Source organism: Emydura macquarii, unplaced genomic scaffold (assembly GCF_026122565.2).
Source record: "Emydura macquarii macquarii isolate MOO-44397 ecotype Brisbane River unplaced genomic scaffold, CSIRO-AGI_Emac_v2 contig_587, whole genome shotgun sequence".
NCBI lineage: Eukaryota > Metazoa > Chordata > Testudines > Chelidae > Emydura > Emydura macquarii.
Window position 1 is genome coordinate 15,456,662 of NW_027130724.1, and position 17,593 is coordinate 15,474,254.

At 41.4% G+C, this 17,593-nt stretch overlaps 1 protein-coding gene across 2 annotated transcripts in view; it reads left to right on the top strand.

Annotated features, from left to right (window-relative positions):
- AMPD3 (adenosine monophosphate deaminase 3) overlaps nucleotides 1–17,593 on the top strand; it is a 46,710-nt gene that overhangs the window by 25,987 nt on the left and 3,130 nt on the right. For both annotated transcript variants that reach the window (XM_067540782.1, XM_067540781.1), the window contains exons 7-14: nucleotides 4,175–4,369; nucleotides 4,691–4,822; nucleotides 5,893–6,056; nucleotides 7,825–7,951; nucleotides 8,848–9,011; nucleotides 13,304–13,424; nucleotides 15,300–15,473; nucleotides 16,539–16,649. In XM_067540782.1, coding sequence (XP_067396883.1) covers nucleotides 4,175–4,369; nucleotides 4,691–4,822; nucleotides 5,893–6,056; nucleotides 7,825–7,951; nucleotides 8,848–9,011; nucleotides 13,304–13,424; nucleotides 15,300–15,473; nucleotides 16,539–16,649 — 1,188 coding nt within the window. The remainder of the gene's footprint in view (nucleotides 1–4,174; nucleotides 4,370–4,690; nucleotides 4,823–5,892; nucleotides 6,057–7,824; nucleotides 7,952–8,847; nucleotides 9,012–13,303; nucleotides 13,425–15,299; nucleotides 15,474–16,538; nucleotides 16,650–17,593) is intronic.

Below are 17,593 nucleotides of genomic sequence, written 5' to 3' on the forward strand. Positions count from 1 at the left end.
AAGGAGGAACTGGTTATCCACAAGGTTTATGAATTACAAGAGTCCCCTCTAGCGCCATAGCATCTGGGAGTTTCTGAGTTGTATTCTACTCAGGTTTCCTAAAGCTGGGATTTTATGTTTATTAACTGTTTTTCTTGGAAGTTAGGTGACATACTGTATCTATTGACCGTACCTGAGGCTCTCAGAGAATTAGCCAAATCAACCAGTTTCTAGTATTTCATTGGTCAACAGAATATTGACCGTGAACATGGTGCCTATGTCCAGGATCAAAAGCTTTCAACACCCGGAGCATATGTAAAGGGCTAATCTACACTAGGAATGTATATCTCTGAGAGCTGGTTCACACTGATGGTGCAATTCGGCGGCAGTCAACGGGAGTTATGCAAACTACGCAGAGTAGTTTGCGTAACTGACGTCAACTGCTCAGCTTCCTTTCTGCGCGCTGTTCACACTGCGCTGAGCCATTCCCGTCGACTCAGCGCTACGCTACTTGAGGGGGTGGACTTACTCAGTTAACTTCCTGATCGATTGAGCGGGTCTCACTGACCGCTCAATCGATCCTGAAAGATCAATGTGGCAGCGGCGGTTTTGCTGCCGTCAGTGTAAATGTAGCCTAAGAGACATAGCTATGCTGACCTAACCCTTGCCATAGATAATACTTCTCCCAGAAAGAGCAGTGAGGGTTGAGACTATGTAGACCTTGGCTGCTGATTATAGGGTCCCTGGCTGGAACCTGGAGTACTGGGGTGGGGGAGAAGTATCATAGGTTTGTTGGAGACACCTGCCAGACATTTGGTCTAGAGGGACTTTGATACCCAGAAGGGGGGGAACTATATAGTGGCCTACTCGAAAGGCTGAATCACCAAGAGAGAGCACCCTGAGTCCTGGAGAATGAGAGGGGCTGCAGGGCAAGTGAGCAACAGAAAGGGTCACTCTCTGGCATGAGAACTGATCCCCAGACCCAGCCACAAGGGGGTGTCCTATGGGGCGAGTGAACCCCCTGGCAGGGCTCCCATTGCAATACATTTCTTCTGCAATCCCTCCAGCGTGAGTAGTGGCACACACACCAGATTGGCCTTCCTGCAGGCAGTCTGCAAATGCAGATGTTGCAGTTGCATAAGTAAATGCTCAGTTTGTGCATGAAGAGGTGAGTGTTTTTACTTGCAAATGGATATGCCAGGAAATATTAATAGAGCAACGAAAGAAGCTAGATGGAAATTGGCCCTAAGTGTCCAACATACAGATCAATATGCAACTAACTAGTTGGTTACTTCATGTGGCTAATTGAGGTGATGCAGCAGAATTAAAGACAAGAAAGATGGGTCCTATGCTGAGAGGTCTAGAATACATGGTTAAACACACAACAAACACCTCTGTATTTAAAGTAGTAAAAATAGCTTTGTTGATCACATAATCATGCTTGCCAGAATATATGCATGGACACTCAACAACTCTAGTGTAACTTAGGGCATGGGTACACTTAAAATGCTACCATGGCACAGCTGCAGTTAAGACACTATAGTGCTTCAGTGCAGACATTGCCTACACTGACAGGAGGGTTCTCACACTGCTGTAGGTAATCCATCTCTCCAAGAGGTGGTAGCTAGGTATGTTTGCTTTCCACAGGCTTTCATTCCTACAACTCCTCTGGGTAAACTCCTCCTGCCAGAGACAGGATCCTACGGCTTTTGCTGTCTTCTTGGGTTCTTCCTTTCCACCGCCATGTGCTCAGAGAACAACTGGAAACTCTCTCCCTGCAACCCCCTTCTTCTCTCAATCTCATGGCTTTATACAAGCCCAGCCTGCTCCTGGCCAGCTGGGCTTCATCTTCAGTTAGTGCTTATCATGCAAACCTGACTCTCTCCGAGCTGCAGCCTGTAGGGTTAATTGGCACCTTCCAAGCCACCTTCATCCTATCAGGGCTGGTGTGGGGTTGACACCTCATCACAAGCCCTCAGGGGAAATTTGGAGTGAATCAGCCAGAACTTCTCATGTAGGTTCACACACCCAAGTGCACTCTGGAACAGCAACTGTGCTGCTCCATTAATGGTATGCAGCTCTGCTGGCAGGTTCAATAGAGCAATGACCCCACACTTACACCACCCCTTTCAAGTTCTTGGCACTTATATCAGCACTAGCATTGTGTGTACAATTTCGATACACCCACACATATTGCACATGCAGTTGTTACTTTGAATAGGTCACATTACATGTTGCAAAGTAACCCTCATAGAAGGTACAGTACTACTATGATCTTATGGACAGAGGAACATCAGGTCCCTATGATTCCTAAAGGATGGGCTTGTCAGACAGCTTAGGAAATCAGAATGCTTCCAGATGCCCCTATGTTCCACCTCCTACTGAATAATTCATATTGTGTGAAAGGTATAAATGGCACTAACATTAACTGGGAGTCACTCCGTCTGTCACAGCAATCACTAGTACTAGTGCATCCTCATTTGCACAATTTTTGAATGGACTGTCATTTTGCCTAGAATGTATGATGAAGAGTAAAATAGATGGCCTTCCTGCAATTTTACTTCTGAGCTAATTTTAGTGCTGATTTATTTTCCATCTCAACAGAATAATCCCACATAGATTATTTTTACAGGCTTCTTATGGCCATGGGTCAAGCCCTTGGGTCTGATTTTCAGAGAGGCTGAGCAGCTGATGTTCCCATCAAAGTGAAAGGGAGTTGTGGCTGCTCAACATCTCTGGAAAGCAAACCCTTTGAGTGTATTTGTTTCTGCAATCAAAATTAAGACATTTTGACAAAGTCCTAGGCAGAGTTAGGGTCGCAAACTGGAAGGAGCACTCCTTGAAGCAAGCTCTCTAGCTCTCTGTATTTTCTCTCCATGTATGAGGAGGTTAAAGAAGCTTTAAACCCCAACCCCTTCAGTTAGGCCAGCATCACTACATTATAGTGAAACTTGAAAAAACTACTGAGTAGTTCTGAATAAGGTGCTTGGCTTGTGTGTTTTCACTCAAATGGTCTCAGCTATTTGTGTGTCTAAGAGGCCTATCAGAGCTACTATTTGTTTGCCACATAATAGCAAACAGCTAAGGACCATAAATCTCTTCAAGTCAGAAAGAATCCACAACACCCTAGCAGTCTGCTCAAAGACATCAGTGATTCTTAAATGGATCCAATAACACTGTAGTAGATAACTATAAAATGGGTCCTCAGAAGATGAAGAAATATTTCTTAATATCAGTTACGGGTCAAATTCCATCTCATACCAAGTTCTCCTATGACTAGGAAGATCCGACAACAGTAGAGCTATCATTCCACCGCATGGAGGGAAGGGATCCCACAAGCGTAGCACACAAGAGAGTCTGGGATTGTGCAGGAGAGGAACAGATGAGGAAGGAGGATGTGCGCAACTACCCAGATCCAGCAGCTATTCTACACCACAGTGAAGGAATACAGCACTTTACTGGCAGCTGAGACTGAACCAGGGGCATAGCCAGAACTGATTTTTTGGCAGGGCCTGTGGTTGACATGAGTGGGCGTAAGTTCAACCAGCCAAAAAACAAGCACTCCCTGTATTTAGGGCTTCTGGCCATGTGACCAGAAGTCAGAAGTTCGGGAAGCGACCAGCCAAGAATCATTAAGCTGCTCAACACTCCAGTTGCCAAGATAGCTTAAGCGGATCATCAGCAGCAGAACTTCTTAAACCGATTGGGTGGGCCTACTTTCAAACTGGGTGGGCCGTGGCCCACTCAGGCCCAGCCATAGCTATGCCACTAGACTGAATGGAGTGGCTGTGGAGCAGCAATGCTTCCGCTTTGCAGTCTGAGGGGAAGGAGTCTATTTAGCCCTGGAAAGAGATCATCCATGTACAGCCCTGTTACTCAACCTCTCTCAACCCTTGGGGACAGGATGTTGTCCTAAGAGTTCCAGGTTTTTTATTAGCGCTCTTTAGTTTTCTATCAATGGTTTTTATGTTCTAGTTTAAAACTGTGGAAAAATATTCACTGAACACTATGTTAATTTAATGTAATCCTTCCCCCTTTCCCTTACCCCTTGGGGCCCAGGAGTGGAAACATTTTGAGGGACTTAAAATCCTGATTCCTAAAGACAGTTATTGTGTTACATTTTTGTAATTATTCTGACACAGAGGTACTTGGATAAAGGACATCTGTTAAACAACAATAATTTGTTTTATTTCAGGTTGATACTCATATCCATGCTGCTGCCTGCATGAATCAGAAACATTTGCTGAAGTTTATTAAGCACACTTACCACACAGAATCAAATAGGATTGTTGCAGAGAAAAAAGGCAAGAAGATGACTTTAAAGCAGGTGTTTGAGAACCTTCATATGGAGCCTTATGACCTCACAGTGGACTCTTTAGATGTTCATGCAGTAAGTCTATTTCCTCAACAAATAAAATAGAGAAAAATCAGCACTCAGTTAGTGCAAACTGCTTGGGGGGGAGGGGAGGAAAGGTTTTTGCTGCATCTGTTGAATGATATCTAATAAAAAAATAATTCAAGCACTGGTTTTTGGGTTTATGTCAGTATGTTATGAACCAGGATTTTCTTAGGCTGTTTCTTTCCTAGCAGTTTTGTGGCTAGAACATAATTTTAGTAGAAAACAAATATATGAATATGATTTGTGACATGATTAGGTAGTTCTTGATCACTGCTATTTGGTGACCTCTACTGAGATAGTTTTTTCCTCCAGGGTCGTCAAACATTTCATCGGTTTGATAAATTTAACTCCAAGTACAATCCAGTTGGTGCCAGTGAGCTAAGAGACTTGTACCTGAAGACTGAGAACTACCTTGGTGGTGAATACTTTGCTCGTATGGTCAAGGTAAATAAGATTTGTACCAGGGATATCATTTCAGAAAAATTCTGGAGGAGGGAAAGTTGTGTAAGTATATAGAAACATAAGGGGTGATTATATATCCTGCAAAGTCAGAGAGTGTGGGTGTGGGTGAGTGAGGTGGAAGACATAATAAAGCATATATTTATTAAAAGTTGGCGGGGCGGGTGGGGGGAGGAAGAGGACAGAGACTACCTACCTTGTCTCTCCAACTGTAATGACACAGTATTTTGTAGAAGTAATTAATCGGTCGTGTCAAGTATGTTTACAGTATGTAAAATGGTTCAGAGATTCCCAGAGGCTTCAGGCTCCTGTACCAAGTCACCAGACTGAGACCTCTGCTGAGCTAGTTACTGCCTGCTGTTTCCTGTATAATTAATTGTACATGCCCTAACCTACAGGAGAGCTTGGGCTGTTCCAAACCTCAGTCTTGTGCAGTTACAAATTAATGGAAAGCAGCCAGTGGTAGAACATCATGGTTCAGAACACAGGCTTAGCATTTAGGAAATGATGGGGAGCTCTCAGCACTAATCATGAAAGACTGAGGAGCTAGGAACTGTATACATACACAATTGCTGCAGTCCTCTTGCACAAAATAGTGTGAAGGAGTGGCCTCCTGCCCTATGCATTACTCAGTTTCTTTCTACACTGACACAGGTATTTGACTAAAACTAATAACAATTTTTTCAGGAAGCAATTGACAGATTCTGATCCTGATTCTCCATTGCCCTGCACACTGTAGATAGGAGTGCAAAATGCTATCATTCTAATTCAGTAGCATTTACATGCAGTTTGTACTGGTGTAAGTGGCTCCACGAAACGCAGGCAGTGGAGACTCAGGCCCTCGTTGTATGCTAAGTGTGATAGTTTAGTGGGACGGACAAGAGATTCTTTTTATGTTTAACAGTTGCCAGACACAGTTCAGCTGCATTCCATTGTACATCGGGACTGGGGGGGTGTGTGGGGGGGGGAAGTGTGGTAGACAAAAACAACACTAACTGTGCATGATCTGTTGTATCCTTACATAAGCAAACATTAAATGAGTTATTCTCTAATAGGAAGTAGCCCGCGAACTAGAAGAAAATAAATACCAGTATATGGAACCTCGACTATCCATTTATGGGCGGTCTCCAGATGAATGGCAGAACTTGGCAGTATGGTTCATTAAACACAAAGTTTATTCACCCAACATGCGCTGGATAATTCAGGTTCCCAGAATTTAGTAAGTAAACAGGAGCTATTAATAATGAGAACAGATTAAAATCTTGGAAAAGGATCTATTTTCTCTTCTGCTGTCTCCTTAGCTGCTTTACTAACTGCCCTGTAGGTTTTGTTTGTTTGTTTGTTTTTAAAATTAAAAAGAAAAAAGAGTCTGGGAGTTTTCCTTGTGGCGAATTGCATGACTGCATCAATGCTGCAGGCTTCCTTTGTGGAACTAAAGTTTGTTCTCCTTCAAGCCTTTCTAAACTAGTGACTTTATCCAAAAATATTTACAAGCATCTAATTCAAATGACTTTATTTTTTAAAATGTTAGGGCAGGGGAGGGGAGAAGAACACCATAAAAAGTAGGCCAAAATACCATTTATAGTTTTGATCACTGAAACAGTCAGAATCAGAATCTGATTCCAGAAATGCTGCATAAGGAGGGGGAAATGTTTTCCAAACTTTTAGTGTCAGAGGATATTCTGCAGGATCATGACTAATTGATTCAATTAACATGGTACTTCAACCAAAACAAACTATAAATTGCAAAGTTAAATCAATATCAGTTTTCACCCAATCCTTTAGCACCTCAGGGATGAAGAATACTATACTAAATGCAGTGTGTTGTAACTAATGTGGTCTGCCATGGATGTTTGTCATAGTAGATGGTGGCTGAATTGCATGTTTTGAATTTGAGCAGCTGGAAAATTAGTATGAGGGGTTGCCAGGATAGTGCATCTACCCGTAGGGCATATTGCTCATTGAGGAGAGGGTTCTTCTCCTTTAACTTCCCCACACAGAATTATCAACCAGGGGGTGACCATTGCATTAGTCGTGCAAACTGAGATTATCAAGAGAGAAACTTCAGTATTACCAAGTAACAGAACATTTTGCTTTCATTTGGAATAGCTTCATTTGAAAAACTGAATCACACAATCCATTATCTCTCCTCTCTACCTGCAGTGCTTGGATTACTTTAAGGCAGTGGTTCTCAAACTATGGGACAGACCTCCCAAGGGAGGCATGGGAATGTGTCAAGGGAGGTGCGAGCTGTGTGCTTTTTCTGAGCCCCCTGCCTGGGGCTGACAGCTGGAGCCCTGTCCCCCAAGCTCTCCTTCTTCCCTTAATCCCTTACTGGGAGGTGGCAGCAGAGCTCCAGTTGTCAGCCCCTGGGTGCCACCAGTCGTGCAGAAGTTAGGGTGGTAATGGGGTACTACATCTGCTGTGAAAAGTGTTATTGACAAATATCACTTTTCACATTGCCACCCTTACATCCGCGCTGCTGCTGCGGAGGTGCTGCCTTTGGTGCTGGGTGCCCGGCCAGCAGCCGCAGTTCTCCGCTCTGCCTGAGTGGCGGTATATGGATTTATATATGGGGTGGCGGGAGGGCACGAGCAAATAAGTTTGAGAACCACTGCTTTAAGGAAATGGGTCACTGTTCTCAGGATTGGTACATTTCTCAGGATTGGTACATGGCACTAACATTATTAATTATTAGTATTATCAACACTTTTATTTATATTGCAGTAGCATCTAAGACCCAATTGTGTTAGATGCTGTAAAGATACAGAACAAAACAGAACCAAAAAAGAAAAAGAAAAAAAGAGAAAAACCGCAGTCCTTGTCCCAAAATATATATTTGTGTGGCATGAACCATGTGATAGATGCTTTGGATTTCTGAAGCCAGACAGAACACAACCCTAAAGTGGTTTCTGAGGATGTCAGGGAGGAAAAAAGGTTGGCTGACTAATGAAATGTGGTTACAGTTATATATCTGCTTCTTTCAGTGACATATTTAGGTCAAAAAATCTTCTACCCAATTTTGGGAAAATGTTAGAGAATGTCTTCTTACCTCTGTTTGAGGCAACCATCAATCCCAAAGATCACAGAGAGCTGCACCTCTTCCTCAAATATGTAAGTATGTATGGCTCTCTTTTGCCTTACTCCAAATGGATCCTCTCTTCACAATTACATTTTTAGTTTTCTGCATTGGGGGAGATGGTGAAAGCCATAGATATTATTAAAAACCCTCCTGTAAAGATAGATATTAATGTATTTTTTAACACTCATATGCCTCAGTAAAAATATGGGCAAGACCATGTTGACAAGCAACCAATATTTTATTTACCCTGAGAGCAGCATAGGGCTCCTCCCAATAGCCCTTCCTGTAGAGGTGACCAGTGAGTCTACATTCATGCTTGTGTAGAGAGCAAGAACAAATCCTGATAAGCACCACAAAGGTCCCTTTTGCTGGCCCCCCTGTAGAATAAAGTGTTATTTGAAAAAAAACCTCAGTTCCTTAAACAATAAGGACCTCCACAGTGGTCCTTCAAAAAAATCAAAGAAAAATATTAATTGTGTTTGTTAATTTAAGAGCATGAGGTGATATGGACGTACATCATCGAGCCAGTTGCCTTCATGTAGAGAAAGGACTATTAAATTGGTGATTCAGCTTTAATAAAGTATGCATGAAATGTTAACACCAATTTGGATTATGTAAAGCTACATAATTACGTTAGTTTAATTTTGAAAGCTTCAGCTGATCAATTCCAAAATTCTAGCCACCGAGTAGTCTTGCTGATTCAGTTGCTATGACACGGATCATGGAAAAACTACCTTCTGCATCCTGTGCATTTTGTAATGATACTCTAGAACAGTGGAGTGGCAGGAATGCTGACTTAAGGAGGGCAAGTACTTACAGGTGGAGGTGGATAATTTAATAGCAGCATAGCCTAAAAGTAGAGCTGATAGTTCTGAAACTTGCTTATTTAAAAAAAAAAAAAAAGGTTCCTGTGAATCCCTCTTACCAGGTGACTGGCTTTGACAGTGTTGATGATGAGTCCAAACATACAGACCACATGTTCTCTAACAGGAGTCCAAATCCTGACATCTGGACCAGTAAAAAGAATCCTCCATATAGTTATTATTTGTATTACATGTACGCCAACATCATGGTACTCAACAATCTTAGAAAGTAAGTAGTAATTTTCCTCCATACAGTTCTGTGTTTGTAGGTGTTTATCTTTGGTGGAAAGATGTGGTAGAGAGGATTAAAATGATCATCTTGGACCCAGTCTAAATTTATACCCAGTTTTGATTTTGTTATTTTAAAACTAAGAACATTTTTAGGTCCAGTTTTGAAGTCAAATGAAATATTCAGGATTGTGACTGGGATTGCTTAGGTGACAGATAAATACTACAAAATTTAAATTATGACACACTGTCACGGGTGCAATCCTCATTGCCAGACTGATGTTTCCTTCTGGTCATGCCGGGGATTAGCTCAAGGCCAACGCCCATGGTCTGCACACCAGCACTCTGTCTCTATTCCCACCTACGGCTCCTTTCTCGGCTCCCAGAAAGGAAGCATCCTTTTCTTGACTCAGCCCACTGGCTGCATCATCATCTGTGTTTCCCCCATCGGGGTGGAGGTGTCTCTTTCCCAGTCCAGTTGTCCAGTCCCACTCACCATTGGGGAAGACCTTGGCCCCCCCACTAGTCCAGGCCCTAACCCAGGGACCCTGTAATTAGCAACCTCCTGCTGCTCCTCCGTAAGCTCTGTCAAGGCTGCTTTATTTCCCTGGGCCATTTCCACATGGCCTCAGCACCTTCTTCACCCTCACCTCCGGGCACTCAGCTGCTCTGTCCAAGGTACTTACAGTTCTCTCAGGCCTCCAGGAACACATTCCTTATTTCCTGGGCTCCCAGCAGCAACTGATGTACTCTGCCCTGCATCTCCCTTTTGTATGGATCTGTTGGGTCCCGATTGGTTGTTCCTTGCAGCCCCTCTCCTATTGGCTGCTTCCAGTGTTGCCTCCCCTTCTCTGCCAGTGTGGGGTAGTCACCTCCATCACACACACACACACACTTATTTACCTCGACCAACAAAAAAAAAGTAAGTATTTTTTTCAACCAAAAATGTGTTTTTAAAACACAGCTGCCTCTCTGTGGCTCACCTTGCCTCTAGTCAGGATGTATTTCTGAGTTTAGGGTGTTCCAGACAGCTCCGTCCTCTGGGAGCAGTAATTCAAGTTTGTCAGCACTTTCTTGTTCTATAGTATGGTTCTCTATGTATTTTACACTCTACCAGTATTGTCAATTATTACCACCAATTATTTCAGAGATACTGTATAGTATTAAAATAAAAACATTGAAATCTTGACTCAACAACAGCCCTTTATCAAAGACACAGGAAATCCTAATAGTTAATTAATATGTAGCCAATTTATAAAATATTCTTAATGAACCACATTAGCCAAACTAGCCAAACCTAGCCAAATTTATTGTCTAAAGACAAAACAGTACAATGAGCCATACATACCCTCCTTCCAGGAAGCAATTCTTATCACACAGCGTGTTCACCTTACACAGAAGGTGTACTTTGAAGATACACCCCAAAACTACGTCTTTGTGTATTATAGCTGTTTAACAGTTAATAAACAAACACTTTATACATGACCTAAGATCCAACCCTCCAGTTTCTTAACTTGTTATTCTATACCTTTCCTTATCTCTGTTTTGGATACCACATTCCAAATCAGTTGGGCATAGAGGTGCATCCCAACCTGTGGTAGGAATTGCCATTCATGTACTTTGGCTTTGACAGGTTTTCTATTTTCTAATGCCAAAGCTGACTTCAGCTTTGCAGAGGATAGTGGAATACGTGACATGGGTGAACAGAATTGTGGGAAAAGCATAATCCATTCAGTTAACAGCTTCCCAGCACCCATATACATAATGTATATTATACTGTGTGCATCTCTATTAATGTGGTGTATGCTACACTTAATATGTATGTATTGGCTAACAATCTGCCACTGTGCCACAGATCTAAAAGTCAGAATTTAACTCTGTTTAGGCTTGATTTTTAGAAGTCAGTTTATAATTAATTTTAAAGGTTTTTATTAAAGTTATCCTTGTTTGGGCCACTCATTGCAACAGACACATGTTGGTCAGAAGGCACATGTAGGTAAGAGGTCTTTCAGGTACATGAACTCATCTAGATATTTGCCAAGTTTTACAACAGGCGACATAAAAAGCACTAGCGAAGTCAGTACAAACTAAAATTTCATACAGACAAAATGAGACAGTAAGCAATTTTTCCATAATAGTTTGCTGCAACATTTTGTATTTTTGTGTCTGATTTTGTAAGCAAGTAGTTTAAGTGAGGTGAAACTTGGGGTACTGAAGACAAATCAGACTCCTGAAAGGGGTACAGTAGTCTGCAAAGGTTGGGAACCACTGTTTTAGATGTTCATTAGCATGCCGCCTCCTACAGAGTAGAGTTTGATCACCACACACAGCTTTCCCAGTTTCTCCCTCCAATCTTTTAGAAAACATTGAAAATACTTTTTGAAAATATTTTCAGTTTTAAATTGTCTGCCCCTATTCAGAATATCTATCCCATTTTCTCTCTTTCCCTCGCACCCCACCCTGTTTATTTTTTTAAATTGTATGTTAAGGGGGAGTTTAAGGCACAAAAGGGAGTTGGATGTTAACAATATTGTCAACCTTAAAAAATCAATCAGGTCAAACCCCCAAAAGTAATTATTTTTGTAAAATATTATATTGCGGTTTTGGTCTATCTTTTGACTTTTGGACTCCTCCTGCCTATTCCCACAGGGTGTGTGACAATTCATGTAGCCCACTCTCCCTAATTTATTGGGAAAGCTGATTTCAGCCTCCGCTGCAGTAACTCTCACCCCCACATCTGCTTGTTCCCTATCCAGCAGTTAATTCTGTCCCCCAGCCTCCATATCAATCCTGTCCCCCACACATCCCCATTGGATCGGCCACCAGCCAGCCTCACCTTTGCTCTTCTTCACCCCCTTCTCCTATGATGCCTGGGTGGGCTGCAGCAGGGTCCCTTCTCCCCTTTCCAGGTTGAAGGGGCTCCATGGGCTTACCACCCTCCTTGCTACCTTCACAGCCCTGCTGTTGGGGTGAGTATGTGGGAGTGGGGGTGCAGGGAGCACAGAGGAGCTGCCTACCTCCATTGCTCACAGAAGGGGATGGGGAGGAAGGAGCACAGCCACCCTGAGCTGCTGAGCACTTTCCTTCCCCTTCTGTGAGAATGGCTTCACATTGTTGGGGAGGAACCCTTCCTACAGCAGCTCTGATTGGATGCTTTTCCCCACTTGCCTGCCTCCTGGAGCTGAGTGTACCTTTACCTCCCCCCAAACCCCCATGTGGGGGCCCTGAATCCAGTCTTTCCTCCCACTATGAATTTAGAAATGCTTCTCTTCAGAAATTACAAATAGTGTCTCTCCAGTGGTGTGTGCATGTGTGTGTGTACACCCTCTAATAATTGAGAATAATCTTTTGGATTTATGATGTTTAGGAAGATTGTGACTAGTAGGGTGACCGGATGTCTTGGTTTTATAGGGACAGTCCCGATATTCAGGGTTTTTTCTTATATAGGAGCCTATAACCCCCGCTCCCATCCCAATTTTGCATGCTTGTTATCTGGTCACCCAAGTGACTAGGTATATTTCCCAACCCACTCTGAAACACAATTCATATATGATGTAGATTCCAAAATAGCCCTCTCACTGCGGTTTCCTTTTATTACCATGACCACGGTAATTAACAAAAATACAATAAAGTTCAACTCAAACTTGCCTGTATCTAACAGTTCTGCTTAGTTACCATCCTAGAGTCTTTCCCTTTAGAGAGCCATGCTAATCTCCCTTGTATCTTGGTGGGGGTAATGATCCACCCTGCATCAATGAGTCAGTGGAACGCTGTTAACCTTGTCTCAGCAAGATCAATATCTGTTAAATGGGTGGGGTGTTTGAAGCAAACATTGGCACCCCATTGCAGAACCATTTCATGTTTTTGAGTAATCTGGTAGCAAATGCAAAATCAGCAAAGATGGAATACACCCTCAAATGATTCTATCTGCATGAATTGTAATTAAGATTCCATCCCAGAACCTCGTTATACTCAGGCAATTCAAAAGAGTACGTTTTTAATCCTCTCCCTGTTTTGAGCATCTACAAAGATTAGCAGGTAATTTCAGTCTGTGCAGGGTTTGTTATGGTTTATGGAATATTAGAAATGGTACCAGGTAAAGATACAAGTCATTGTAATTTGAGCACATCTGAGTCTAGTGAAATAAATAACAACTCTTGGATCTATTTTCCCATTGATGTGTATGATTTTTTTCCAGGATATTTTTCAATTGATATTAATGGAATTTACATGCAAAATGGGTGAAAAGACATCAATTATTCTTGTGGTAGGATTTATTTTTAATTTCTTTAGGGAAAGAGGCATGAGTACCTTCCTATTTCGCCCTCATTGTGGAGAAGCTGGGTCTATCACTCACCTGGTGTCAGCCTTTCTAACAGCTGACAACATTTCTCATGGATTACTCCTGAAGAAGGTATTGCTTTTGTTGTTCACCTATCATAGTCTTAGTTTATTGAAAAGAACTCAAACACATCAGATTTATCAATTAATAAAAACACCTCCACACGATCCCTCATCCTCCTGAAGAATCTAGGCAAATATAGAAGGTGAAATTCTGGCTACATTGAAGTAAATAGAAAAATTCCAGCTGACTTCAATAGGGGACAGGCTTTCATCAGTTAAGAAAATCTTCATGAAAATAATTGGCCACTGGATGGCAGATTTGTATCAGGTCAATAGTCATTCTAGTAAAAATACATCTTCCTTTATAAATGGTGATTTACTTAGGAAGACTGAAATAAGAATCTCTCCATAGTTTGTGTGTAAATTCTTTGAATTAAAAATTAATCCCTTATGATTATTCTAAGATTAGGCAGAACTGCTTTGATCTCCCTTAGGGCTGGCTGAAAATTTTCAATTGAAATGGCTTTTTTGATGGAAAATTGGATTTTTGACAAAACACACTTTTTTTGTGAAAAGTGTATGCTTTCCATGGATATTTCAACTTTTTGTTGAAAAACCCCAAGCTGAAAACTTTTGACTTGGAAATGCCACCGTAATGCTTCATGGGAGTTGTGTTTTGGGTGCCTCGGGCCCCCATTGTCTTCTGATATGAGTTCCTGAGCCAAAACTACATCTCCCATGATGCATGGCTGCTGGAGATTTCAGTGATGCCCTGTAATGGCTCAGCAAGATGGGAGCTGTGATGCATCATGGGAGATATAGTCCAGCCAAGGAGCCTGGACCATATTGAAAAATGTAGGCATGAGGCACCAGGGTGGAATATTTGAAACAAAATTTTTAGTTTTGGCCAAAAGTTTTGTTTTAGAACTTCTGCTGAATATTGACACTTTTCATGGGAAGCGGCTCCTCTCCCCAGTCTAGTTCTCTTGTAGTTTAGCATCTGAAACAAGTTATTTAAAAAAAATTCAGAACGCAGTTGAAATCAGTGCTTTGGTCCCGTGAAAATCAGCCCACTAACTTAGATGCCTAAATATGGATTTGGGTGTCTAATATTAGGCACTCAAAACTGAAAATTTTGTCCTGAAGTCATGTCTTTAAATCTCTAAGACTGATAATCCTAAAATTAGACTCAGGCAGTGTGCTGTGGTTTGTACATACCCACAACATTATGCTGTTCTTCTCTTTATCCTGTCAGCTCTGTTCTTGTACAACCAAGAGGGGAATAAACCTGGCAGAGCTGATAAGTGTGGTGCAGGCTCATGTCATGTGCCCTAGTGGGATTACAGGTCAAAAACAGTCATGAATACAGATGAGAATGCATCAGCTAGAGCCTGAATACATTACATGTGCGCCCATATTTATGCCCTCAGATAAATGAAGGCTCCTTCTGTTCTTAACAGCCTCCCATTCTCACTATCATCATGAAACTGACCTATTCTGTGAAGTGTTTTGGATATAATCAATGTTCTCTCATGTCCCTGAAGTGCATCTGAATGTAAGCTCTTTTGGGTAGGGACTCTGTTAATGTGGAACATAGCTCTCCTGCAGAATCATGTGCATTCACTAGGCTATGTTAATAATTAATACTTGTGTAGCGTTTTAATAAGCATATGGCCTCAGTGTATCCAAAATGTGAATGTTTGTTACTTTAAAAAAAAAAGAAATAATGGCATTTAAAGTTGGTTTGGAAAATATTGAAAAAAAAAAGCTGTGCAAAAAGTCACTCCACAAAAGGCAGTTCAGTGCAGACTTCAGTTTTTCTGGTCATGATCCTTCCACAATCATGTTCAATGAAGCTGTTTCCATTTCCTCTCATTGAAAAACCTCCTTTCCTGTTATCTCACAGAGCCATTAAATAATGAATATCTGTATTGTTTTTGTACAGAGTCCAGTTCTTCAGTATCTTTATTATCTTGCACAAATTCCCATTGCCATGTCTCCACTTAGCAACAACAGCCTATTCCTTGAGTATTCAAAAAGTCCACTACGGGAATTTCTACATAAGGGACTTCACATTTCTCTTTCTACAGACGATCCTATGCAATTCCATTATACAAAGGTAAGCATAAGGGAGAACTTTTGTCTTTAAGGTGAATTTGGTAACAGTGCCAAAATGGCCTGAAACACATTTTTCTCATTGCATAGTATAAGACACCTCATGTCTTTACACACCTCTCATTCAATGTCCTCCCTAGTTCCCGCTCCTCTGAAAATTGTTAGATTTCATGGGAGAATGACTAATTGCCAAATTACATTTTGTTTGTACTCCTGCCTCTTTCAGCCATTGGCTCCTCAGGTACAGGGGAGGAAGAGGATGGGGAGCTCCCATGGTAATGCCTTGATAAGCAATGTTTTAGAGGTGGGGTGCCAGGGAAGACCTGTTTCCTTTCTAATGAATGTGGGTGAAGTATACGTAAAAAATGTCATTTGAGGTCTCTGAAGATAAATTACAAACTGTTCATTCAATGTATTGGGCGTGATTCTCTTCTGCCTCTAAGTTCCATTCAGTGCAGAAGAGGAGGGAGTGACTGGAAACTGGTTACAGCTCCCTGATTCTGTAGGCTGGTCTGCACTTACCTCAGTCCCAGTGTGAATTAGAGTAGCCTATGGGCAGTTCAAGCTTTTGCCATCTGAGGATCAGCAGTGTTCTAGTCTGCTCCACTCTGCCCTTCCCCTCTCCATCTCCCTGCCTACAGTAGGGAGCAGTTTGTGCAGGAGCTTGCTGCATAGGCGTCACACCAGTTGAGACCTACCCACTGCTGGAGGAATCCTCAGATGATCAGTATCTGTCTCCTTATTGCATGCAAAGATGCCAGATTAAAAGGGAGAAACTTTCTGGGTTTATTCATGAAGCATTTAGACTGCAATTTGCAAAGCAGGCTAAGGGATTCGGATGCCCAATTCCTATTCATTTGAATTAGTTAATCTTTTCAGGTATCATGAAATAGACAAATAGATTCAGTCTCCAGTAATTGAGTTTAAAGCCTAAAAACTTGAAAATTGTGAAAATCCAAGTAACAAAATTGTTTAATAAGTATGACAATTTCCTTAACTGGAAATGATTACATATGAAACAATTACTAAATAGGATATAGACTAATACATTATATTTTTGATTGTACAGGAAGCCCTTATGGAGGAATATGCCATAGCAGCTCAAGTGTGGAAACTGAGCACATGTGACTCATGTGAAATAGCAAGAAACAGTGTAATACAAAGTGGATTATCTGATAAGGTAAACTTGGTCACTGATTTGACTTTTGGCCCTACTAACCTGTGCTGAGCTCATTATAGTCTGAATTGTCTAGTAGTGTATGTGAAATACATTTGTGGTCTCAGTCCAATTCCTCATAAGACAGGTGAACATCACACTGCAGAAATCACTGCTGAAATTTGCAACCTTGTTGGTAATTTGATGACTATATGGGAACTAAGCTCTTCAGAAAACCTGATGCCAGTTATGTGTGCTGGGCCCTTGAAAATTTGGTGCTAAATTTAAAATAATCCTACATAGGACCTGTTTCATTCTTTAAAAAAAATTAGCAGGGATATAAAACATCCTATAAAAAGTCAATCTGCTGTCTAAATTTAAATAGAATAAACAGTAGCGTGTGGACCATTGACTTAACTTTGTGGAGATGACAAATTCATCAGTTTGTTCTTGAAATAGACTGTATGTTGCAAAAAGATAGCAGGGTTTTATCATGGTTCCAGTTTAAAGTGTTTGGAAGAGACAAACCCAGCCATTTCAAACGTGAATACCCATCATTGTACGTAACCAGCTATATGATGACCATGGAGCAATCTTATTAGAATATGACATGGACATTGAGGTTGGTGGAATGTTGAGCTTAATAATTATTTTCTGTTCTATTGACAAAAGCAATAAATAGCAGGTCATTTGGAGAACCGATGATTATCTACTGCCAGGTGCAGACAATAGCCATTTAGCTGTTCATATTATCTGAAGGGCAAAGGACATACCTTAAAATCCTCCCCACTTCCAGGCATAGGCTCAGATACTATTTACTTGTTATCTGCTATGCAGTCATTATCCTAGAAAAATATTAAATTGGCATCTTTTGCTTACCAGTCTTATATTGTGATTATCAAAGCAAACAGAAAGACATTATGTCCATATATATTCAGTCATTTACTTTTCTCCCTTAAACCTTTCTT